This window comes from Bubalus bubalis, chromosome 5 (genome assembly GCF_019923935.1).
Source record: "Bubalus bubalis isolate 160015118507 breed Murrah chromosome 5, NDDB_SH_1, whole genome shotgun sequence".
Taxonomy (NCBI): Eukaryota; Metazoa; Chordata; class Mammalia; order Artiodactyla; family Bovidae; genus Bubalus; species Bubalus bubalis.
This window is the reverse complement of record NC_059161.1, coordinates 47,634,425-47,661,699: the sequence shown is the minus strand read 5'-3', so window position 1 is coordinate 47,661,699 and position 27,275 is coordinate 47,634,425. Positions and strand designations below refer to the sequence as shown.

The window sequence follows — 27,275 nt, the reverse complement described above, 5'->3', positions numbered from 1 at the left end:
GTGGTGTGGATTTTTCCCTCTGTATGTGTAAAGTATTAACTTTGAGTCTCTGTAACACTTATGCCAATAACTTATTCAACAGGGTTTTTGTTGTTTGTTTCAGTTTTCGGTTTTTTGTTTGTTTCTGTAAACAAGCCTTTACAAGCCTTTGGTTGTAGTGTTGAGAAGCTTCATTTGTTTTTTAGGTGTGCTGTAACAAATTACAGAAAGTTGGGTGGGTTTAAACAACAGACATTTATTTTCTGATTGTTCTGGAGGCCAGAAGTTAGAATTAATATATCGGCAGGTGTAAGCAGTGGTTATAAGTTAGAATCTAGGTGTAAACCTTCCTGTAAAGGCTTTAGAGGAGAATCCATTTCTTGCCTCTTCCAGCTTCTGTGTCTTCAGTTAGTCCTTTACTTGTGGTGCATCATTCCAATCTCTGTCTCTTTTTTTCTCACTGCCTCTTCCCCTTCTCTAAGGTGTCAAACTTTCTTCTGCTTCACTGTTAGAGATACTTGTAATTGGATTTAGGGCTTACCCGGATAGTCTAGGATGGGCCTTCCCAGGTGGCTCAGTGGTAAAGAATCTGCCTGCCAATGCAGGAGACATGGGAGATGCAGTTTTGATCCCTTGGCTGGGAAGATCTCCTTGAGGAGGAAATGGCAATCCACTCCAGTATTCTTGCCTGGGAGATTCCATGGACAGAGGAGCCTGGCTGGCCACAAAGTTGGACGTGATTGAGCACGCATGCACAGATTGTCCAGGATGAGTTTCTCTTTTGAAAAGCCCCACTTCTCAAACCCTTACCTTAATAACCTCTTTTGCCAAAGAAAGTAATAGTCCCAGTTTCCAGGGGTTCTTGTTCAGTCACAGTTGTGTCTGACTCTGTGACGCCATGGACTGCAGCACGCCAGGCCTCTCTGTCCTTCACCGTCTCTGGAGTTTGCCCAAGTTCATGTTCATTGCATCAGTGATGCCATCCAGCCATCTCACCCTCTGATGCCCTCTTCTCCTTCTGCCCTCGATCTTTCCCAGCACCAGGGACTTTTCCAATGAGTTGTCCATTCTCATCAAATGACCAAAATAGTAGAGCTGGAGCTTCAGCTTCAGCATCAGTCCTTCCAGTGAATATTCAGGGTTGATCTCCCTTAAGATTGACTGGTTTGATCTCCTTGCTGTCCCAGGGACTTTCAGAAGTCTTCTCAGCACCACAGTTTGAAGGCATCAGTCTTTGGTGTTCTGCCTTCTTTACTCTCCAGCTTTCACAACCGTATATGTGACCACTGGGAAGACCATAGCCTTGACCACATGGACCTTTGTCGGCAGAATGACGTCTCTGCTTTTCAACACATGGTCTAGGTTTGTCATCGCTTTCCTTCCAAGAAGCAGTCATCTTCTGATTTTATGGCTGCAGTCACCATCGGCAGTGATTTTGGAGCCCAACAAGAGGAAGTCTATCACTACTTCTACCTTTTTATTAAATATTGAGTTTTAAGCCGGCTCTTTCACTCTCCTTCACCCTCAAGAGGCTCTTTAGTTCCTCTTCACATTCTGCCATTAGAGTGGTATCATCAAGATATCTGAGGTTTTTGATGTTTTTCTCGCCTATCGTGATTCTGGCTTTTCACTCATCCAGCCCGGCGTTTCTCATGATGTGCCCAGAGTATAAGTTAAGCAAACACGGTGACAGTAGTCAGCCCTGTCGTACTCCTTTCTCAGTCTTGAACCAATCAGTTGTTCCGTACAAGGTTCTAACTGTTGCTTCTTGACCCGCATACAGGTTTCTCAGGAGACAGGTAAGGTGGTCTGGTACTCCCAGGTAAGAGCTTTGCACTACGTGTCATGATCAGTACCGTCAAAGGCTTTAGCGTAGTTAATGAAACAGGTAGATGTTTTTCCAGGGATTAGGGTGTGTACATATATTTTGGGTTCACCATTCAGTCTACTACAGAAGTCAAAATATCAGAAACTTTGTTAGAAAATATGTTTTGCTTTGGTAACAGCATACTTCAAAATATACAAAGCCTCCAGCCAACGAGTATGAATGAATTGGAAACACCCATTAAGGCAGATAGAAAGCGGTGATAGACATCTTGTCCGGGTCTGACTGTGGTGCTTGCTGAAGGTTAATCATGACAGTGCATACACATTTTGAATCTATATTGATGGCTATCTGTTGAACAGTCTCTTCAGAAGACTTGGTACTCCATAAATGCTGCTGCTGTATTTAACAAGACTTTTTCCTCATTATAACCAGGCTGTCTCTTAAATTAGTGGAAATCTATGGGCTATGAATAAAAAAAGTATGATGCAACTTTGTTTTAATGCAGGAGGTACAAACTTAGGTGTAAATGCTATGCTTAAAAGATAAGATGTGATTAACTTTTGTTGTTGTTTAGTCACCAAGACGTGTCCAACTCTTTTGTAACCCCATGGATTGTACCTCACCAGGTTCCTCTGTCCATGCAATTTCCCAGGCAAGGATACTGAAATGGGCTGCCATTTCCTTCTCCAGGGGATCTTCCTGACCCAAGGATGGAGCCCACGTCTCCTGCGTTGGCAGGTGGATGCTTTACCACTGAGCCACCAGACAAGCTTTTTATCTTAGTCTGTCTAAAAAAGAATGGTGGCAGAGAGGGTAACTTTATTCTAGGAACTTACCCTCTATGAAAGCCTGGACTTTTTGGCCATATTTTTAGAGCAGACTTAGATGTGCCTTATTTGAACTCCCACTGCCTAAGCTGAGTCAGTTAAGATGGTGTTCCATGAGCAGCTGGTTTTCTTGGGAGTCCCAAGGCTGCAGGAACAGTTCTCCTTTGCTGCCAGTATGCACAGTGTCTTTCCAAACTGTTGGGAAAAGCTGTAACTTTTAAGAATTCTTTTAAGCTAGGAATATTATCCTTCTTTTGTACTGGGTCTAGTACATAGCAATAAGCTTACTTTTTTGTTTTATTGATACCTTATGAGTTTGTGTCCTCTGTAAGGCCCATTTCTTTAGACCTCTTGGGACTCAAAAATGAATATTTAATTAGACCAACACATCATGCTATCACATGAGCTTTAGTTAAGAATGTTTATAGGAACCTATAATAAAGGATTTGCTTTCAGGAAATACCCATAATCCTTCTCCAGATTTTAGTGGGCACCAGAAGTCTGGTATAATACTGGAATATAAGCTTTATGAGTTAGAGGCCATTATTTCTGGTCTGCTACTGTGTTCCTAGCACCTCGGATAATTTCTCAGAAAGTCCATTCATATTATGGATGGAAAATGATAAAATGAAAACTACATTCAGGAGTCTTCATTGAAAGTTTGGGATACACCGTTAGCTTAGTATGACAGTACAGTTGTTGGTTAACTGAATCAATTCAAAATTAGTAATAAAATTTTGTCAGAAATACTTAATGTTTATTTAATAAAGAAGGGAAATTTTGACTTCAGTTTTTCTTCTGGGTAAATGACTATCACACTTTGAGTAATATGTGTCAGGGATGCATAACAGACTTATTTTAAAGAAATTTTTGTTAATCAAAAAACCTGCTATAAGCCACATAAATGTTTTTAATTTATTAAGATTCGTTTAACAAGAAGATAAAATTTTTGTGGTGATGTTTTGTGTCTTTCATCTACACATGTAAATTCTTAGTGGTTGATAGGAAATTATTCTTAGAATTGAAAACTTGATATTTCTTTTAATTATAAATTTTTAAAAGAATGTATTTAGTACTCTTAAAAGATAAGGAGAAATGTTGTGTAAGAAAAAAATGATGTTTTCCTGATTTTTTTCTTCTTTAAAATTTACAAAATGGATTTGTTTCATTTTATCTTTGGTATAGTTATTAAACTGTTATTATTTAGCTTATCAAAGTTATAGCATTTTGTACCAGTACAAGTTATTGTTTTAAAATAGCATTTGAAATATAAATATAACATTTGAAATATATAAATATAACATCACTGATTAGAGAACATCTAATGATTTTAATTTTTATATAGGAATACTTAAATATGAATAGAAAATAAAATAAGTACAATTAAGAAAGGATCTGTTTGCTTTTTTTAATGAGAACTGTGGGTTTATCATTCTGGTTTTATAAATCTTGCTTGTGTTTATTCACATTAGGGCCGTATTTTTAAGTAAGTTAAAGTTATGAGTGGTGTCAGGTTTCCCTTTTCTTTCCCTTAAGTTTTTCTCATATGCTTATACACTTGTGGGGGAAGATGTTCATATATACACTTACTCAGTAAGTTATTTTGAGCATCATCAAGTGGCAGGCACTAGACTGGGCCCTTGGAGTGTATAACTTTAAGAAAAATGAACTGACAGTATTTATTTCCATTGGTTAAAACTGAGTTTTAAAGCAAAGAGTACGATTTTGGAGAACATATCTGCTGTCATGAGCTGCAGAGCTTCCCACTGCTTACTTTCCTGATAAGATTTGTAGTGGTACTGAATGTGATTGTGTAGTAAATTGTGTCAGTATTTGGAAGATCAGTATAACTTGGTGGACCAGTGTTTCCTGAATGAACAGTGTGTGCTGTTAGAAAATCATGCAGCATGTAAAAGATTCATTCGGTGTGAAATACAGACCCAGGGATTTTATATAGCAAAGTACAGGAAGTTCATCAATAGTGGTTTCAAATTCCACACTGCAGATAACCTTTTAGAAATGACTGCTTGTCAAATGCTGGTGTAGTATCAAAGAAAGACATCCATAACTATCTGAACACTCATCCCTTTTCCAACTACCTATCTGGGCTAGATTTTTTAAAAATATTTCAATCAAAAATATATTACTTTAACAGTTTAGATGTAGGAACAGATATGAAACTCTGTCTTCTTTAAAGCCAAACATTAAAGAGATTTGCAAAGATGTAAAGCAATTCAGCTCTTTACCTTAATTTTTTTGTTTTAGAAAGTAAAACTATTGTCATAAAAATATTAATGTTGCATGCAATGAGTTTATTTTTTACTGTTAAAGGAAGTAATAAAAATTTAAATTTTCTCCTTTTCAGTTTCCAATACTGTAAATATTATAGTTGTAATCTACATACAGAAAAATTCATTGGCTATATTTAAGTATGAAAAATATTTAAGGGTATAAAGAGGTCTGAGGTGAGAATTTGGAGAATTGCCGACCCAGAGGAATGATTCCACATCTGAAATACATGTCAGGGGTGAGATTATGGGAGAACTCATATTTTATACTAAGAGACTGATAACTAAACAGTAAGGAGAATATTTTTGAGCAAAAAATGATATCATCAAAGCAGTATATAAGGACATTAGAATTATCTGGAGATAATAGATGCATTATGATGGAAGAGGGGCGAGTAGAATGGGAGAAAAGTCACAGTGCATTAGCAGAAGGGCAGATGTAAAGTGTTAGAGCATCTTAGGTTGGCTAAATAAGAGAGACTTGTGAAGGCAGTTGGAGAAGGAAATGGCAACCCACTCCAGTATTCATGCCTGGAGAATCCCAGGGACGGGGGAGCCTGGTGGGCTGCCGTCAATGGGGTTGCACAGAGTCAGACACGACTGAAGTGACTTAGCAGTAGCAGCAGCAGTGAAGTCAGTACTGACTTAGCTACTGATGAAAGGGAACAGTCAAATGTTAGCTTTGAGCTTAGATAACTGATGTCAGGAGAAACTGATTTGAAGGGAAAGCTGAACCGCTTTCAAAGTTTTGTAGTTCTGTGATTAAGCACTTGAGATTGAAAAGCCAGATAGAAATATTTGGTAGAGAAGTGAAAATTGAGACCAGGGAGCCTTCCAGCTCTTACAGTATCATGGAGTGCCTCTGTTGCTTAAAATTAAAAAGAAGGGTGAAGTAAGCAAATGGTGATCTTGATGCTAAAAATTTATATTTTGGTAGCTAGTTGATAGCTTGTATCAAAATCTGATAGAATATACATTTATTGACTATTATGTGCTTGGCACTAACCACGTGTTCTTAGTTCTTACATTTATGTGTATGAATGCGTGTGTGGTTTTTAAGCTCTATTAACCCATGTTCTTTCATTTCCTTGACTTGTTTACAGCATTTGTGCAGTTATTTTCCTTTTAATAATAGAATGTTGTTTAAACAAGTTATGCTTAAGATTTAACAATGAAAATAGACCTTTTCCCTTTCTTTTTAAAAAATGACACGATTAGTTGTGGTACATGGAAGAGAAACATCTATTTCATGTCCCTCTTATGATAAGTGTTTTTCATCGAAATTCCTTGATACTGTGTGTATGATTTATTTACCAAGGCTTTTTAAGACGACTGAAAATATGCTCTAACAACCATCTGATATGAAAAACTGAACAAAATGTGTACTCAGTTGAATGATTCTCTGAAGAAATAATGGTGCAAATGAATTATCAAAGTGTGAAATCATTAGAAACAAAACCATGTTTGGGTTTTTATTGAATCTTAATTGCAGGTTTATGTATTTCCTTTTGTAAGCTAAGTTAAAAGAAAATTGCCTATCCAAATTTTTGGAGGCCAGTGTTGTAGGACATATATTGTACCATAATTTATTTTTTCACATAAAAGCTGCTGTTCATTTTTCCCCCAGCATTAACATGCATGCTTTCCTCATGTAGGAGAATATATAAAAAACTGGAGGCCAAGATATTTCCTTTTGAAGACAGATGGCTCATTCATAGGATATAAAGAGAAACCCCAAGATGTGGATTTACCTTATCCCCTCAACAACTTTTCAGTAGCAAGTAAGTTAATTACAATTGTTGATTCACCTTGTATTTATTTATTTGTATGGCTGTATGTGTCAGATACTTTGAGATATGTGAAAAGCCTATGAAAAAGTTTAGGTTTGTTCTTAATTGCAGATAAATTTTCAGTTTATATAGAATTTCAGTTCCTTAGCATTGGAACTGAAAGATTCCATAGATTATTATAATGTGTGGTCTTATATAATCCAAAATAGTATAATTTTTTCCTAGTCAGAACTTTGTGATAAAAACCATTCCCCAGGTACATACCTTAAGTTTTTCTTTAAAATGTAAACAGAGACCTTTGAACTTGGCTGCTGGATTGAACTTGGTTGTAAGATGTTGCAGTTCTTAGTGCACCTCTAATCGAAGTTTCCTGTCATAATCTTAACCCTTTTGATTGGTTGTATGATAAGAAACAAGTGATTTGATTGATTGTATGATAAGAAACAAGTGATTTATTTACCTTAAACATTATTTTCTGAGAAGATTATGTTTGTGGTATATTTTTCTTCCTTACAAATATCTAACACTATTTCTTCCTTACAAATTTCCAAATAAGTTTGTAATTTAAACTTATTTAGGAATTATATATTTTCTTGAAAATAGCCAAAAATAAACTGAAAGATGATGATGATGGTGATTATAATTGTTATAACCAGGCTTTCAGATTGTTTAAATTGCTGATTAATCAATGAAAGGGGTTTCCTGTGTTAATTCAGGAGTAAAACATTTTAAAGCATAATACTAAGTTTTAAAATAAACTTGCATAAGAGGTAAAGTTTGTGATAAAATCTTTAACTAGACACACCATTCTTAATTTTAATTTTGATTGTATGCTGCTGCTGCTGCTAAGTCACCTCAGTCGTGTCAGACTGTTTGCACCCCCATAGATGGCAGCCCACCAGGCTCCCCCATTCCTGGGATTCTCCAGGCAAGAACACTGGAGTGGGTTGCCATTTCCTTCTCTGATGCATGAAAGTGAAAAGTGAAAATGAAGTTGCTCAATCGTGTCCGACTCTTGGCGACCCCATGGACTGCAGCCTACCAGGCTCCTCCGTCCATGGGATTAAGAGTACTGGAGTGGGGTGCCATTGCCTTCTCCATTGATTGTATGCAGTTATCTATTAGTCATGATTTGGAAAGATATGAGGGAAAATTGAAGCAAAAATCAGTTAAAATATATAGCAGCATCAGAAAATCCAAAATGATAAAAATCCTCGAATGTTATACACGTGATTTTATCATTATATAGTGCCACAGTGTTTTTTGGGTGGGGGGGATACTTTCTTTCAGTTTTTTTAAACAATAAGGTAGGACAATAAACCAAAAAGTTTGTGAAATCATTTTAACTAAAAAAAAAACCACCTGTTTATGTAAGTGGATTTTTCCATAGGGAGTTTCATTTTTTAAAAAGTGAGGATACCGTTATATTTGTGTATTAAGAAAATAATTTTTTCTCCACCAAAATGGCTCATTAGATACTTATGGCTTTCTCTCAGTAGAAAATTATTTTAAAAATCCTGTTGTCAATTGAAATAATACCTTATATTTTGTATTGACTTATGAATACATTTTCTTTCTAAAGACATTTTGGGCAAGTGTTTGGTTTAAAGTGATAGAAATTGGCTTTTAAAACATTAGCAGTGTACATTATCATATCTGACCTAAAGCCAGTGTGGTTTCTTAGTTTGTCTATTTTACTAGCAAATGCTATTACTGGTTTGTCTGAAATAATATATAAAGTACAGAACTCCTGTATCTGCTGATCAAAATGCAGCATTTTTTGACCTTATGAAATTTCACACCCCAACAAGTTTTAAAGACATACTGTATGTCACAGTCTGCCAACATCTGCTCCAACACTTCCACTGGCAGAGGCTGAAATAAATGCTGCACTCTTGAGGAGAGAACCTATTTAGTGACTGACAGTCAGCTTATCCATGAAATCAATATTAGTTGGCATCTGTAATCTTTACTTGAATAATCAAGTAGTTGTGGATAGTTAATAAGCGAAGTTATAGACCAGCTCCTTAATTTCAGGAAACATGTTAATAACATGGATCTTACAACAAACTGTTTTAAACTGATTGTTTTTAACGCCTGACTTATCACAGTCATAAGTTTGCAATAATTTGTTTTTGTCAAAGTCGTGTCTGACTCTTTGCAACCCCATGGACTATACAGTCCATGGAATTCTCCAGGCCAGAATACTGGAGTGGGTAGCCTTTCCCTTCTCCAGGGGATCTTCGCAATCCAGGGATTGAACCCAGGTCTCCTGCATTGCAGGCAGATTCTTTAGTAGCTGAGCCACAAGGGAAGCCCAAGAATACTGGAGTGGGTAGCCTATGCCTTCTCCAGCGGATCTTCCTGACCCAGGAATCTAACGGGGGTCTCCTGCATTGCAGGCAGATTCTTTACCAACTGAGCTATCAGGGAAGCCTCCTTGCAATAATTACCTGAGATAGTCATGTGTAGTGAAAAGGGCCCTAGTTGAAGAAATAGTTCAAATTTAAGCTCTACCAAAAACCATGAGTACGACCTTGGGCAGGTCGTTCTCACACTCTCTGGTCTTTAGTCCCTTCATCAGCATGGTGAGGACACCTGAATGAGTTTGTAAGGTCCCCTTTGTCTCTAGCTTTCTGTGATTCTGTGAGGGAAGTTTGAGCAGGCCATTGACGAGTGAATGGGAATGAAATTATTATAAAATAGAGGACAAGAATATTTCAGGCAGAGGGTAACAAGGAATGTTTTCGTGAGGTATTAAGAGAAGGAACAGTAAGAGCCAGAGAGTTACTCAGTAGTCTCCCACTGGTTCTAGCTGTCTTCAACGTATGCCAGAAAGGAGCCAGGAGTACAGGGTGCGGCATTCTCAGGCATGGTGGGAGACGTTATATATAGCTACAGCGTGTCCCCTGGTTTCCCCTATAATGACAATATGGTACTTCAAGATTAATCTTTGTGAGTTTTAATGAAACTTTACCAAAATAGGCTTTTTATTTGTATGAAAATAATAAAGTAAGAGAACTAGATGGGACTTGGTATTGATCTTTCCATTCTTCATTAAGTTTCAGATTCCTTTTCTTCTAGTTCAAAATTTCCCCAAAGATGTCTTTATACTAGTTGTTTCTACTTTTCAGTCCACCTCAGTCTAACTTTTTTATTTGCTTGATGAAGCCACTTTCAGTAAGTTCTCCAGTGACCCCTTAATTGCTCAGACTAGGAGACCTTTTTTTTAGTTCTTCTTTTCCTGGATTTATATTTGGGGGACATTTTACAGTTTTGATTACTACTTCTTTCTTGGGATGATCTCTCCCATTGTTTTCTAAGATGCTTTTCTTTCCTGGTTTTCTTGGTTGACTTATTGCATGCATTTGGATATCTAACTAGGTTCTGGCCAAGGACTATTCTCACTTTGTACTCTCTTCCTGGATGGTCACATTCACAATATGTTTTCAATTCCTCCTAGTATACAGCTTGCTCCCACACTTAATGTATCTTCAGGGCAGGCCTCTTTTCTGAGCATTAGATTGCTATCTTTACTATATTCAACTGACTACTGGACATCTCTACCTAGATATTTTTGGAGGCAACAAATCTTAAGCTGAACTGAAGATAATTTGATTAACTTTTCCCCCCGTATTCACTACCTCAGTTCTGTCTTGAGCAGAAACTTGGATCTATTTCATGCCTTTTCCCCCCTCATATCTTCATCTGACTCCCAGTTTATTTCTAGGCTTTCTGGTCTTGCTTCTTATTTCTTGACCTTCTCTCTAATCTCTAGAATAGGCCCTCATCATCTCTGCTATAGATTTTTAACTATAGATCTCTGCCTGTAGTTTCTACCACTCATATTTTTCCTTCCCATGAATGTCAAAGTGATCTTTCTAAAATTAAATCCTAACTATGCTGCTAACCTGTGAAAGCCTGGCCCTAGATCTTCATTTTATCCTGCTGGATAAAGTCCAGATTCCTTAATATATCACACAAAGATCTCATCCTGGCCTCCGCTTTCAGCTCTTTGCTCATCTCTCTTCTGCTGTCCATTTACACTTTGGCAGTACTGAACTGTTTGTAATTTCCTGTATAAACTATGTAGCATTTTTACTCTGAGCCTTTATGCTATTCCCTCTGTCTTCTATTTGCTGGAATAATTTTTTTCTTTCATCCTTTAAGACAATTCAGATTTAAATCCCCAGCCTCATTCCTTGGTAAATTCTTCCTTTCTGTTCTTCACAAAGCTGTTATCTTTTGTTGTTAATCACATTTCTTGGTTGTCTTGTTCATGTGTATGTCTCATCCAGTGAACTGTGAGTTATTTTAGGGGAAAGAGCCTAGTATTATAAGATCTTTATATCATATATCGTAGTGCCTATATCTTAGGCACTAATAATGGGTTTTGAATGCATTTCTGAAAACATCTAGTCCAGATTTTTCCTTTTGAGATGAGAAAAAATGAAACCTTTGAAAATTCAGTGATTTAAAAAAAATTTAATTTATTTATTTTAATTGGAGGCTGATTACTTTACAATATTGTAGTGGTTTTTGCCAAACATTGACATGAATCAGCAACAGGTACACATGTGTTCCCCATCCAGAACCCCCCTTCCACCTCCCTCCTCATCCCATCCCCAGGGTCATCCCAGTGCACCAGCCCTGAGCATCCTGTCTCATGCATCGAACCTGGACTGACGATCTGCTTCACATATGATAATATACATGTTTCAACCCTACGCTCTCAAATCATCCCAGCCTCTCCCTCTCCCACAGAGTCCAAAAGACTGTTCTTTACGTCTGTGTCTCTTTTGCTGTCTCGCATATAGGCTCATTGTTACCATCTTTCTAAATTCCATATATATGCACAGTATACTGTATTGGTGTTTTTCTTTCTGGCTTACTTCACTCTGTATAATAGGCTCCAGTTTCATCCACCTCATTAGAATGGATTTCAAATGCATTCTTTTTAATGGCTGGGTAATATTCCATTGTGTATATGTACCACAGCTTTCTTATCCATTCATCTCCCAGTGGACATCTAGGTTGCTTCCATGTCTTGGCTATTGTAAATAGCGCTGCAATGAACATTGGGGTACATGTGTCTCTTTCAATTCTGTTTTCCTCAGTGTGTATCCCCAACAGTGGGATTGCTGGGGGCATATGGCAGTTCTATTTCCAGTTTTTTAAGGAGTCTCCACACTGTTCTCCATAGTGGCTGTACTAGTTTGCATTCCCACCAACAGTGTAAGAGGGTTCCTTTTTCTCCCCACTCTCTGCAGCATTTATTGTTTGTAGACATTTTGATAGCAGCCATTCTGACTGGCATGAGATGGTACCTCATTGTGGTTTTGATTTGCATTTCTCTGATAATGAGTGTTGTTGAGCATTTTTTCATGTGTTTGTTAGCCATCTGTATGTCTTCTTTGGAGAAATGTCTATTTAGTTCTTTGGCCCATTTTTTGATTGGGTCGTTTATTTTTCTGGTATTGAGCTGCAGGAGCTGCTTGTATATTTTTAAGATTAATTCTATGTCAGTTGCTTCATTTGCTATTATTTTCTCCCATTCTGAAGGCTGTTTTTTCACTTTGCTTATAGTTTCCTTCATTGTGCAAAAGCTTTTAAGTTTAATTAGGTCCCATTTGTTTATTTTTGCTTTTATTTCCATTACTCTGGGAGGTGGGTCATAGAAGATCCTGTTGTGATTTATGTCAGAGAGTTTTGCCTATATTTTCCTCTAGGAGTTTTATAGTTTCTGGTCTTACGTTTAGATCTTTAATCCATTTTGAGTTTATTTTTGTGTATGGTGTTAGAAAGTGTTCTAGTTTCATTCTTTTATAAGTGGTTGACCAGTTTTCCCAGTACCATTTGTTAACGAGATTGTCTTTTCTCCATTGTATATTCTTGCCTCCTTTGTCAAAGATAAGGTGTCCATAGGTGCATGGATTTATCTCTGGGCTTCTAGAAAATTCAGTGATCTTTTTAAGGTTGCTTTACTAGGTAGTGGTAGTTAAGTGTGTGTCAGTTGCTCAGTTGTGTCTGACTCTTTGTGACCCCATGGACTATAGCCAGCCAGGCTCTGTCCATGGGATTCTCTTGGCAAGAATACTGAAGTGGGTTGCCATTTCCTTTTCCAGGTAGTTAAGTATCAAGATTAAAAGTCATATTTCTCTACTGTGACCTAAGTGTTATCTCCCGCTCCGTGCTCCCCCAGTTCAGTCCAGTCCAGTCGCTCAGTTGTGTCCGACTCTGCAACACCATGGACTACAGCACGCTAGGCTTCCCTGGCCGTGGGTTGTTTCCCCAACCCCTCCTCCATTCCCCACCTCCATTCTGTGACATTTTCCCTATCTAGAGCTTTGAGATCTGATTTTGGGTCAGAATTCCAACTCTTAAATTGCTAGATATTCTTTGGCATGCATAATGTAAGTTCTCCAATGCCTATAAAATGTGGATAACAGTATTTGACCTTTATTCTTTTTTGGATGGATCAAATAGGAACTATATTGGAAATTGCCTTCTAAATATAATACTATAGAAATGTAAGTAAAATAATATTTTTCCAAGAAAATTGTATCTCTGATCAGAAATATGGTTAGGTAAATTATTAACTCTCAGCATTCAAAACACCAAGATCATGGCACTTGGTCCCATCACTTCATGGCAAACAGAAGGGGGAAAAGTGGAAACAGTAACAGATTTTATTTTGGGAGCTCCAAAATCAAATCGTTGCATACAGTGACTGAAGCCATGAAATTAAAAAACACTTGCTCCTTGGAAGGAAAGCTATGACAAACCGAGACAGCATATTCAAAAGCAGAGACATCACTCGGCCAACAAAGGTTCATATAGTCAAAGCTGTCTTTCCAGTAGTCATGTACAGATGTGAGAGCTGGGCCATAAAGAAGGCTGAGTGCCAAAGAATTGATGCTTTCAAATTGTGGTGTTGGAGAAGACTCTGAGAGTCCTTGGACAGCAAGGAGATCAAACCAGTCAATCCTAAAAGAAATCAGCCCTCAGTATTCACTGGAAGGATGGTTGCTGAAGCTGAAGCTCCAATACTTTTGCCATCTGATGCGATGAGCCGACTCATTGGAAAAGACCCTGATGTTGGGAACAATTGAAAGCAAAAGAAGGGGTAGCAGAGGATGAGTTGGTTACATAGCATCACTGACTCAATGCACCTGAATCTGAACAAACTCTGGGAGATAGTGGAGGACAGGGAAGCCTGGCCTGCTGCAGTCCATGGAGTTGCAAAGAGTCAGACATGACTTAGCAACTGAACAACAGCAGCAAGTTACTAATTATAGATTGAAATTTATCTCTGCATAGAAAACATTGCATTTTGACTGAAAAATAATATAGGATACATACAAGACTTGTTGCAAAGCTCTTTTCAAAGATACATTGAGCACAATAGCTTGTCTACGCAGGGTAGTAGTCATGATTCCTGACATGTTGACGGTTATTAGCTCAACTCAAAAGTGGATGCAGTTGCTCAGTGGAGAACTTGAACATCACCCATGTCTTGAGACTGATCATACTTTTGACCTAGTCCTTCCTCCTCACTGTGGTGGGAAGGGAAAAGTGCCAGCCTGTGTCCCCAGGAGCACCTATTAGAATTCTGCCTTATTCTGTGATACAGATACTGGCCCACTCTGACAATATCCCTTTCCTCTCTGAAACCTTTCTTCTGTCTCTTTTAGAAAAAGAAATTGGTCAGCATTTCTTAGGCCAATTTTAGAAGTGCAATGACCTGTTTACTCACTAACCTATTCTTCTTCTTCTGTTTGAAAGAAAGTAAGGGTGTTATGGGACTTAAACCTACCAAAAACCATTTTTACCTCTGAATAATATTAGACTCTGAGATTTTAAATAAATGTGTAGAAAAATCAATTGATTCCTACTAATGCTTTCATTGTGTTTGTTCATGGGGATAAAGAAATAGCTTATGACTTGATTCTTAGTCTTATATGTGATAAAAAATAGTCTGTAGAAAGCAACTCTAACTCTATAATATATAAATACACAAGGATTATGGGAGATCAGAAAATTAATGCCGTAGAAGTTGAGAGAATAGATAAAAGTAAGGTAGGATGACTAGAAAAGAATTTATGCATAAGGCAAGATTAACATGAGCCTAGAAGGACAGGTGATATTTAGGTTTTTTGAAGGAAGAAGACTTTCTCAGTGAGGTTAACAACATAAGCAAAAATGAAGTCTGGAATTAAAGAGTAGCTTGTTTGTAAATAGTGTAAATGATATGCTAGATGGATAGAAAGTTTTTGTTGAAGGAAAAAACTCCTAAGGTTGGATAAACTATAATCAGACTGTGAAAGATCTTGAATACCAGTTTGATTTTTTTAATGGAAACCCATTGGAAACCATTGGAGGCTTTTGAGCATTAGGTATCCAAATCAGTATTTGAGTTAAAAAGAACCTATCTGGTTATAGTCCTCTTCCTCTTCCCACCGTAAGTCAGCCAGTCAGCCAGGCACTGTCGTGTTTTCCCTACTTATCAGTCTTACTGCTGTCTTCCTGGTTCAGTTGGATTATTATGATCATCTCTTAATGATTATCTCTTGCCTTCATGTATTCTCTGGAGTATTTGGAAGCAATACAGAGGATCTTCAAAAAGAATCTTCCTCAGCAAATGCCATTTTTCTCAGGAGAATCTTAAGTTTTCTCCATTTTCACAAGAGGAAGATGAATTTTTTTCTTATTTATGTTTATACGTGTATATGTAAGTATTCCTTTTTTTCTTCTGTTACTCCTCAATGTTCCATATGGTTTTTGGACACAAATTAGTAGATTTTATTAAGTTCAACTGGATGTAAAATTCCTAATCCTGTTTTTGTTTTGAGTGATTTTTAGACTGTTTTATGTACTTGATCATTGGAAGACTTGTTTTCTCTAATTGTGTTCAGATTTTTAGGAAAATAGAAAGTTATATCTGGTACTTGGATTATCTATCTCTCTATGAGGAATGCCTTGAAAGAAAGTGAAAATCACTCAGTCGTGTCCAGCTCTTTGGGACCCCATGGACTATATAATATATAGCCCATGGAATTCTCCAGACAAGAATACTGGAGTTGGTATCCGTTTCCTTCTCCAGGGGATCTTCCCAACCCAGGGATTGAACCTAGGCGGATTGCAGGTGGATTCTTTACTGTCTGAGCCACCAGGGAAGCCCAAGAATGCTGGAGTGTGTAGCCTATCCCTTCTCCAGCAGATCTTCCTGACCCAGGAATTGAACCAGGGTCTCCTGCATTGCAGGCGGATTCTTTACCAGCTGAGCGACTAGGGAAACCTGGTATGCGTTATTTAAAAATTAAATGAATCACTGTAAATTTAATCGAAATTTCTTCCTATCCTTCATTTTTATGGATGATACTGTATTCATATATTTACAAACTTTAACCCATAAACCAAGTTTAGAATTGGGAATGTCGAGAACCTTTTTAAAAAATCACTGCTTGGGGCTGGTGCACTGGGACGACCCAGAGGGATGGTATGGGGAGGGAGGAGGGAGGAGGGTTCAGGATGGGGAACACATGTATACCTGTGGCAGATTCATTTTGATATATGGCAAAACCAATACAATATTGTAAAGTTAAAATAAAATTAAAAAAAAAAGGGGGGGAACACATGTATACCTGTGGCGGATTCATTTTGATATTTGGCAAAACTAATACAATTATGTAAAATTTAAAAATAAAATAAAATTGAAAAAAAAGGAAAAAATCACTTTAAAAGGAGATAGTTTTTTGAAAATTTTGAAGAAGAATAATGCCATATTTAGTCACATATTTCCTCCTCATTGAAATCACACTTCAATCTGATTTAAAAAAATTTTCCACAGAATTTCTACTCTCGTTCTTTTTTCTACATTGTACAACAGATGTGCACAAAAGAAAATGTGTAATTCTATTTTAATTGATATGACTCTGGCAGTTTAGAATGTCAAATCCAGCTCCTACATATGAGAACTGTCTGTATCACTGAAATATTTCATCAGTTGTATGTCCTTTATAAATGTAAATTTACATGTGTATCATTCGAGCTTCCTGTTAAATAATCTCATGATTTTACTACTTCCTTCATTATAATACTGCAGGTAAACTGCTCAGATTTTGCTTAGAGCATATATTTTCCTGGTAGCAGCTCTCATGATTTCTCACTCCTCTTTTCTGATTTACTCTAGAGCTAATCTGGGGCTTCTCTGGTGGCTCAGAGAGTAAAGTGTCTGCCTGCAATGCGGAAGACCCAGGTTCGATCCCTGGGTCAGGAAGATCCCCTGGAGAAGGAAATGGCAACCCACTCCAGTATTCTTGCCTGGAGGGTCCCATGGATGGAGGAACCCGGTAGGGGTCACAAAGAGTCGGACACGACTGAGCAAAGAGTCGGACACTTTGAGAGCTAATCTATTTAGTTGTAGTCTTTACCTCTCAGTTTCATTCATCAGAATATAACTTAGTATGGGGTCTTATGTAGAATCGAGGGAAATGATAAACTTCCAGAGCATAATCACTGTGTATACTCATTTAAAAAATTTCCTCCAGTGTTTATTAAGATCTGATATATTAGAAGATCACAGGACTTGGAATAAGAAGACCTAAGTTTGAGTCTTGATTCTGCTGTTTTACTAGTTCTTTGACTTTGGGCAAATCACAAAACTCTTCTGATCTTCATTTTTCTCAGCTTTAAACGTGAGGTTATCTCCTGTTCAGGATTAGGGTGGGGGTTAAATGAAATTATATATATGAAAACACTTTGTAAATTACAAATGCTAAAATACAAATAAAAGTAATAGCATAAGATAGAATATGCTCAGTAATATTTGCTTCAGTTCAGTTCAGTACAGTCGCTCAGTCATGTCTGACTTTTTGCAACTACATGAACTGCAGCATGCCAGGCCTCCCTGTCCATCACCAACTCCCGGAGTTTACCCAAACTCATGTCCATTGAGTCAGTGATGCCATCCAGGCATCTCATCATCTGTCGTCCCCTTCTCCTCCTGCCCTTAATCCCTCTCAGCATCAGGGTCTTTTCAAATGAGTCAGCTCTTCGCATGAGGTGGCCAAAGTATTGGAGTTTCAGCTTCAACATCAATCCTTCCAGTGAACACCCAGGACTGATCTCTTTTAGGATGGACTGGTTGCATCTCCTTGCAGTCCAAGGGACTCTCAAGAGTCTTCTCCAACACAACAGTTCAAAAGCATCAGTTCTTCAATGCTCAGCTTTCTTTATAGTCCCAACTCTCACATCCATACATGACCACTGGAAAAACCATAGCCTTGACTAGATGGACGTTTGTTGACAAAGTAATGTCTCTGCTTTTGAATATGCTATCTAGGTTGGTCATAACTTTCCTTCCAAGGAGTAAGCGTCTTTTAATTTCATGGCTGCAATCACCATCTGCAGTGATTTGCGTAACTGAGTTAAATGGCAGCCATTCCCCCCTTTCTAGTTAAATTTTATCGGAGTAAGGTAGGAACCACTCTATTGGGTTTTCTTTAAAGACATTGCAAGTTTTAAGTAGAACCTATGTACAACTAGCATCACTGACTCAATGAACATGAATCTGAGCAAACTCCAGGAGATAATGAAGGACAGGGAAGCCTGGCACGCTGCAGTCCATGGGGTCTGAAAGAGTTGAACATGACTTAGCAACTGAACAGACACATCTACAACAAGATTGAAATTGAGAATGGCTCCTCTTGTTTGGTTTTGGGGAAAAAAATCTCAATTGTATTTAATGCTAAAAACTTTGTAGAGACTGGTCCTTCTTATAATGAAATAACATGTGCTAGAGCCCTCAACCATGCACATGGCTGCCTCCTGGAAAATGAAGAAGAACATCACTGCAGCTGAAAAGGCAGCACCACTGGACTGACCTCAGAGGACCTGGATGTAGACCAGATTCTTTAATTAGAAGGTTTAGTCAGAAGTGTTTTGTTTTGTTTTTTAATGAAGATAATAACAGCCCCAAGTGTCTTTCTGACTGTTCTAAGAGGATCCTTTGGTTACGATGCACTGGGGGAAAATTCCACGTTAATTTGGTTCTTCCATTAGATAATTACTTTTTTTAAGATGGAGTGTGCAGTGGAAATTGTTTTTAATGGAAGGTAGGCAAGGAGTGGTCAGCTTCAATAGCCTATATTAATGTGAGGACATAAAAGAGGTCCCGGCAGAATGAAGCTTCCTTCCTCCCTTCCTTCATCCTTTTCTTTTCCCCTTCCTCCTTTCTCTTCTTCCTCTTTTTCTCTGCCTTGCTTTCTTCCTCCTTCCCTCCTTCCTTCTCTCATTCAACTTCCTCTTAGGTCAGCAGTCAACTCTTGCTTATCCAGAGATACTTGTGTGAAAAATACTATGTGTGCAATAATTTTCCCTGAATTGTTCTTAAATACTATTTCCTCTGACTCCTCTCTACTTCCTTTTCTCATCGTCTTAAGAAGCAGCCTCACACACTTGTTCTGTTTTGAGATTTCCTACTTTGTTTGCATATGATTTAAAGTAACAATTCCGATACATAGAAGTTATCATTTGATATTTAAACATATTTTAGGAAATCTAAATTCAAATGAATATTTAGAAAGTTTTTATTGAGGGTTTATTGTGTTCTCAACATTGTACCAGGTACTGAGGGAAAAGAGAAGGAAATAAGGAAGGAAACCAACCTTTTTTTGAGCCTTACTATGTGCCAGGCCCTTTCACATATGTTATCTCATTTAATCTTCACAACAACATTCTGAGGTAAGTATTATGTTCTCCATTTTAAAGAGACTGAGAGATTATGTGACTTAACTGGCAAATGGCAGAGCCAGAATTTCAGCCCATGTCTAACAGAATGCTAACCTTGAAGTCTGCGTTCCTTTTGTTAATCCACAGATACAGCCCTTGGATTTGAAGAATTTATAATCTGCTAGGAAAATATGCCACAAACCCTTGGAATTAGTATTTTTTGAGATTGGTATTTTGATGGTTCAGTTCTGAAGTAGGTTTATAATTAATATATTCAGTAAGAGTTTTAGGAAAAGGAGGTATCATTGAGGAGTAGATCATCAAGAAAAGCTTCGTTGGAAATTGAGATTGTTTGGAAAAATAGTAAGATTTCAAAAGATGACATATATTCCAGGTAACAGATCACAATAATTTGAAAAAATTATTTCTGAGAAACTTTGGTTGAATCTCTTATTGTTAATTTAAATGGGTATGAAATCCTCAGAATATGGATGAAACCTCCAGATGGTATGTTATTTCTTTGTCCCTGTATAGACTGAAAGATATCAAAGGAGAAAGAAACATAAGTGGTAGGAATAAATATGGCACCTTAAATATTTAGCAGACTGCCATAATCATACCAGATACTTTGTATGATTTCTCAGTGTCAGAGTTAGGCATTATGTCCCCTATTTGCTGACTTGGCTTTTACATGAAGTTTCTGTTGTCATATTGCTATTCATCTTCTCTCCTTGTAGAATATAAAATAATTTTACTGATGCAAATAAATAATTCTATTTTAAAATACTATGTTAAAGTCAATATTTTTTCTTTAGCCAAAAATATTTTGAACTGCAGGTTTTAGCTCGGAAAGGGGCACATCATCTGTTTACTGTTTTTTAACCTGACTTATTTTATGTAAGAGAGCCGAGGTGGTGTGACTGGGGAGTGAATAGTGGGTGTGGAGTAGGAGAACCACCACCTGCAGCCTGTGTATGATAAGCAGCTATGATGGGGTTTTGCATAATTTTTAATATTAATTACTATTAGGTCAGTATACTTCAGTTTTTCAACTACAGTTTTGCTAAGTGTGTAACACTCAGGTAGCCTTTGGTGCTAAGGATCCTTGTACTATTGTTTTCTCTTATTACTGATCCTAGAATTTTCCTCTGTGATACTGTTCCATATCTGAAGAGTGACAATAATCCTTTCTATACACTTTTCTGTGTATACTCATTTATGGCCTAATTAAATCTATAGATTGTTTTTGGTTAAGTTAAATATAGGTAAAACCTACCTGATTTACATGTCTAATATATATTGTTTAACTTAGTTTCTTTTCTAGAAAGTAGAGGCTTATTTGTAATTACTTTCTAAAATTTTAAATTAGGAAATACCCTGGCAGTCCAGTGGTTAGGACTCTGCTCTTTCACTGCTGAGGGCTCAAGTCAAATCCCTAGTCAGGGAGCTAAGATCCCACCAGCCATGCACTGCAGCCAAAAAAAAAAAAAAAATTGCCCAAAATTGTAAATTAAAAAATGATTATATGCCCATTACTTGCTCCTTTAATCCCATCTTACTTATAATTGGGCTTTCCAGGTGGCTCACTGGTGAAGAATCTACTTCCCTACTTATAATTAATACATGTGAAATTAATAGAGACTTAAGGAAGTAAAAGGAAGAGAGCTAACATTGTTTAAGCTCCTATGTATAAGGTGCCTTATTTACAGCAACATGATGAGAAAAACATGAGATAAATATTACCTTTAAAAAAACAAACTAGTAAAGCTGGGGCCTTGAGAGATTAAGAAATTTTCCTAGACTCTCAAAGCAAGTACTTGGGAAAACTAACAATGATTTGGTCCGGACTGTCTAACATCTGGGGCTTCGACAGTGGCTCAGCGGTAAAGAATCCGCCTGCAATGCGGGTTCGATCCCTGGGTCAGGAAGATCCCCTGGAGAAGGAAATGGCTAATCACTCCAGTATTGTTGCCTGGAAATTCCCATGGACAGAGGAGCCTGGCAGGTCACAGTCCATAGGCTTGCCAAGATTCGGACACATCTGAAGCAACTGAACAAGCATGTATTTCTCACACCTGGCTTGAGTGTATTTAATCATAAGTGGAGTTCAGAGATAACTCTTCTTTGAGTAATGCTTATTCAGCACCACAGAAACTTTGTGGTATGTCAAGTATTATTAACAGTAGGTTAGTAGCAGACTCTTGTTTTTGAGAGGTATAGTGTATGTAACCTTGATACTTATTTATGCTTTAGCAGAGGGACAAGCATGGAGGTGGTAGCCAGGTGGCTGACTATTTGATAGAAATTTATTATGTAATATTGAGCCAGTCACTTCACCATCCCTGGTGTTTTATTATCTGTGATATGAAGGAGTTGGCATGAAGAATCTCCAAAGTCTTCTAGAAGTCAATGATTTGCCTATGAGCCACAGATAATAATTTCTTGGAACATTCAGTCTTTTGAGAATTAATGCAAATAATAATGTACCACTTGCTGAGCATCTGTGTGCTATGCATTTTGTATGTGTATTATTAGTCACACTGATATTTTTGCAGGATACATAATGTCTCCGTTTTATAGCTGGGGAAACTGGGCCCATAGAATGGCCCATGGTCATGCATTTGATGAACTTTGGGACTTAAAGCAAAACCCACAGCTTTCAGGTGTCAAGGCCAATGCTTTTTACACATCACTGCTTAACTAAAGTATCTCTGGCTGCTGTAGGGTCTTGAGGTAAAACGTTTTCTAGCATAGGAAGCATAGTCAGAAGGTGTGGACTTTCCTTGCCTCTAGATTATATGTCAGTGTCATGGATCAAGTCTTGTCATTCTTAACTAGTATGTGAAAATATGTTTCAGAGCTTTTGGATGTTCCCATTTAGGGAAACTAAAGCTAAATGCAGAAAATTTACACTAATAAGTGAAGATTTCAGCCTTCCTCTTCTATCAAAGAAGGCATAAGAGTTTTAGAGACAGAATCATCTGGATATTAGTATGAATTATATGATCATTGTGTTTTTAACAAGTTAGCTTGAGGGACACATTTTTTTTTTTATCTTGCTGCAGCTGTATACTGAATCACTGCCTTTCTGTTTTTTTCCCCTATATATTTGTTATTTTAAACCTTTGTTATATTTTGAGTAAAGTTAAATGAGGCTCAAGGCCACAGTGAGGGGAAGGACCTTTAAGCCTTGGAATTTAGGAAGGATAGAGAAGCATTCTTTCGGGTTGGAAATAATACATAATCAAGCAGATGCTAATGAAAAAATGAAATGCAGAGAATGAAAAAAGAGGCAAGGGTGCCTGTTTGAAAGTTTTATGGAGGAGAGTACATTGCCCCTTTATTACAATAATGTTTCTGCACTATAATAAGGTCTTTCATTGCAAGTTCAGCTTTTTTCATTCATTTGTTTTGTGCTCTGCTTCCTGTTACTAATTGTCAGCACAATGGTCTTCCAGCTATGAAGTCTCAGTGTCCTTTTGGACCAATTTGTCATTGTCTTTCTCCCTCACCCCAACCCGTGCACTATTACTATGGTTGCATTTTTAGACATTTTTTATGTTTTAAAATGGCAATGCTTTTGAAACATGCCAGAATAGTTCATGCTAATTGAATCATCCATCCAGCAACAGTTATTGCTTCCAAAAGCACACTGATAAAGTTTCTTTCTCTAGATGATATTCTTAGAAAGTAATTAAAATATATAATACTTCCTTCGTAGCATTATTTCATATGAATTGTTTCCTTTGAGCTTTACAGTTGTGCTATGGAAATAGGATATTTTGTTTAAGTATTTTTGTTAAACTATATTATTTACAGTTCTGCTATTACCTCCTAGATTCTTTGGGATTCTGTGCTTTTAGGAACTTATATTTCTGTTGTATTCCTTCTAATGGCTCTGTACTCTAATAGATAGATTATCTTATCATTAAGGAATCAACAAGATTGACTTAGATTGACAAACCTGAACAAGTTCCCATTCCATCAACTCTAGTTACATGTTAATTCGTGTTAGTTTTAACATTTGGGCCAATAAATATTTCAAATGTGCTCTCAGCTTTGTATCAGCAATCTAATATTGACAGAAAGACATTTTTTCCAATGAAAGTTTGGTCAGTTTTCTCTGGGGGAAAACTATGTCAGTATTCTGCATATCACCTGTTTCTGTCACTTTAGTATTGCAGAAAACTTGAAACTAAAATATAAATAAATCTAGTTATAAATAAAAAACAAAACATTTCTTCCTCTCTTGTAAGAAGCTAACATTCCTAAAGCAGTACGTGACATACAAGAAGGTCCAAGAATTTAGAGCTAGAAAATCTGGATTTAGACTCGGCTTTACAACCTTAATGGCTTGATGATTTTGAACAAGTGACTTAAAAATCAGACAATCTTCATTTTCTTATTTGTGAAATGGAAATGATGAAAATACTTTAGAACTTTGTCAGGAGAATTAAGTGAGAAATCATACGTGTAATATCTTAATCTTGTGGTTAAGCTGCTAATAACATGCTAAAATAAAGACAGTAGTTAATTATTGAAAAAGAATGAATTTTGGAGAAATACATAATGGAAAACAGTTTTCCTATTGACTTAAATTGGCAAAGATGAAATTTTTTTCAATTCTGCTAGAGATGAATGAGCTGATTCTTCCAACATATGCTGTTCCTTTGGCTTACCAGTTAAACTAGATTATAAATTAAGTATTTTTATACTGCTGCAAGGACTTCCCTGGTGGCTCTGATGGTAAAGCATCTGCCTACAATGCGGGAGACCCAGGTTTGATCCCTGAGTCGGGAAGATCCCCTGGAGAAGGAAATGGCAACTCACTCCAGTATTCTTGCCTGGAGAATTCCATGGATGGAGGAGCCTGGCAGGCTACAGTCCATGGGGTCACAAAGAGCTGGACATGACTGAGTGACTCTACTATACTGCTGCAAATACCCAGATACTTGTTTGTGGTTGTGGTTGAAGCTTTTTAAATAAAAATTTGAGTAAGACTAATCAGGCTGATAGTATGTAGGACAACTCAGACAGGAGAGAAGATTAGAGAAAGGGAGACCATCTGGGAAACCATATTAGGGGTTCAGATTTTGGTAAATTCTCTGGTTGGATATAGCAGTGAAAAGAAGGGATGGTTCAAAAGACATTACAAAAGAACTGTTAAGGTGAGTGTTGTAGGCTTAGCCATGGGTTGAAAGACAATCAAAGATGACTCAGGATGTGTTTCTTGGATGATTAGGAAGATTATATAGTTTTAAAATGAATAGAAACATTGTGTTGATGCGCTAATTTTCAGTTTGGAAGATTAGGAAAAAACACCCATTTAGATACGTTGAGAATGAAGAAATAATAGGTCCTCAAAGGAGCTGCCGGTTTTGCTGTAAAGAAATGGAGCTTGATGGAGAGGCTGACACTAGAGGTGCAGGTTTGTCATTGAATGCCACGTCTTAATTTTGGCAGAGTCACGCGAGAGACTCCCCATAGTGATGTCCAAAGTCCTAACCAGGTCACTGAACGTCTTAGATCTCCTCTCCTAACATACTTATTTAGTCACGCTGCACTTGCAGTTTCTGACATGTCTGAACTCGCTCCAGCTGTGGGTCTTTGTTCTTACTGTTCTTTCAGCCCAGATCACTCTTCCCACAGATATCTGCATTGGTTGTCCATTTCACTAAGAGATACCCTTTCTAACTAGTCTTTCTAAAATCGTACTACTTTCCCTTATTTTCTAACTTATTGCCCTATGTAATTTTTCTTCACAGTACTAATTAGCACCTGTTAAGTTGTGAACTAATTGTTTTTCATGTTTATTGTTTGATCACGTATCTTCTCAGTAAAACATAAGCTTTATGAAAAATAGGGACTTGTTCACTGAACAAGTGAACAAAATAGAGCAGTGAACAAAATAGTTTTGTTCACTGCTCTATCTTCAGTGCCTGGGTTGTTGTCAGGCATACTGTAAGCACACAATAAATATTTGTTTAATGAATGTCTAAATTTACTAAGGATAAAATTATCATAAAAGAAAAATGTAGCACAAAGTTCTCAACATAAGGGAGCAGCTCAGTTCTAAGGAAGAGGCCCTAAGAAAGATTAATGAATGGTCAGAGTTGCAGGTAAAATCAGGCAAGTCTGTGTCACAGGACTCTGGGGGAGTGCCTCATGGGTAGGGAGGCAAGCGCATCAGATGCAGCAAAGAAATGAAAATGAGAAAAAAAAAATATATCTGATTTCAGGAGACCAGTAGGAACCACAGCTTAGGTAAATGGTTAAGGAATATGTAACCAAGGCCATTTTTGTAAATAATGGTTTTTAAAGGGAGGGAAAGGAGGAGCATTTAGTACATGTGCATCTTGCTCTGTATGTATATTTATTATTTGTTCACCCTGGTATGCATTGATAAACAGCTATGAAAATGAGTAGAAATGGTCACATTGATACATGGAAGCTTGAGGTATTTAAGTTGTAAATTAGAGTTAATACAACATAAATTGATTTTTCTAATAGTGATACCTTTGCCTGGTGGCTCAGATGGTAAAGAATCTGCCTGCAGTGTGGGAGACCTGGGTTCACTCCCTGGGTTGGGAAGATCCCCTGGAGAAGGGAATGGCTACCCACTCTAGTATTCTGGCTTGGAGAATTCCGTGAAAAGAGGAACCTGGTGGGCTACAGTCCATGGGCTCGCAGAGAGTCGAACGTGCCTGAGCGACTTTCACTTCACTTAAACTTCAGTGCTCAAATGAAATATTTTGAAGTTTAATTTATATTCAGTGAGTTTCATTTACTGGAATGGTCTTTGTTTTAGATATTAAAATGCATATTTTATTAAAAAAATAATTTCCTTGGACATTTTGATACATACTTTGTGAAAAGAATCTAATATTATTTTCGAAGGAGTTTCTATTTTTGACTTTTTATCATAAACATTTTCAGAGATACAGATAAGTAGAGAAAATAGCTTATTGAACTCTCATGACTATTGTATGCCTAACAAACAACAGAACCAAAAAAAAAACAAACTAGCTTGCCTAATGGTATATTAGATGTTTGCATGACTATTACAACTCTTTTAGGAAATGCCTCTTGTTATTTTCATTATCTTAATCATTGTCCCACAATGACCACAAGGTGTTTTTACCTGAAATTTCAAGTGTGCACAGGGTGTGCAGAGAACAGTTGTTCTAGAAGACTCTTGAAGTGTTTGTTTATTTGTTTAAGAAGCAGGATATGGTGGACCAACAAAATTGAAATATGTTGATGGGGAAAATGTTGGCTCTAAAATGTATTATTGGTAAATGGTGGTGTCTATGGTGACCATATTCATTAAAGAACAACGAATTAGGAGAGGTTCCCCGTAACATGTGATTTCAAATACAATTTAAATCCACAAGTAGCATTCCATGTTACAACCAGTGTTCCATGTTACAAAGCAGTGAAGTTTATGATAATGAAAATGTCAGGATTTGATATATGTGTCATAAAGTGAAAACCTCTTATAGAGTGGAATATAATGTTAGTAACCTAGTCTTATTCCTGTCTTTTATAGAATTTTGAATGTTATAAAATAAAATGTGAGAACAACTTTTTTTTTTCCTCTTCTGTTTCCTTATGTGGAGAGAGGTTTGTTGATTCTGGGTGATAGATAAATGATTCAGACCCAAACAGCTAGAACCATGCAGTTGGACCAGTACAAGTTTGGGATTCACTTTTTTATCATAAGTAGTTGAAAAATTTTATTAGAGCTAGCTTTATTGGTATTGCAGTATGTAACATCCAGAAGTGCAAAGATCTGGAGGCTCTGCTGCCTTCCTGGCTATGTTCTTTCCCT

General features: G+C 37.2%; 1 protein-coding gene across 7 annotated transcripts in view; it reads left to right on the top strand.

Moving 5' to 3' along the window:
• AKT3 (AKT serine/threonine kinase 3) overlaps nt 1-27,275 on the top strand; it is a 282,616-nt gene that overhangs the window by 134,411 nt on the left and 120,930 nt on the right. For 5 of the 7 annotated variants that reach the window (XM_045165619.1, XM_045165618.1, XM_006045843.4 and 2 more), the window contains one exon: nt 6,578-6,703. The exons of 1 other annotated variant lie outside the window; for it this stretch is intronic. In XM_045165619.1, the coding sequence (XP_045021554.1) occupies nt 6,578-6,703 (126 nt within the window). Of the gene's footprint in view, nt 1-6,577; nt 6,704-19,410; nt 19,457-27,275 lie in introns of those variants that run through there. One more of the 7 variants, XM_006045845.4, reaches the window with a different exon arrangement.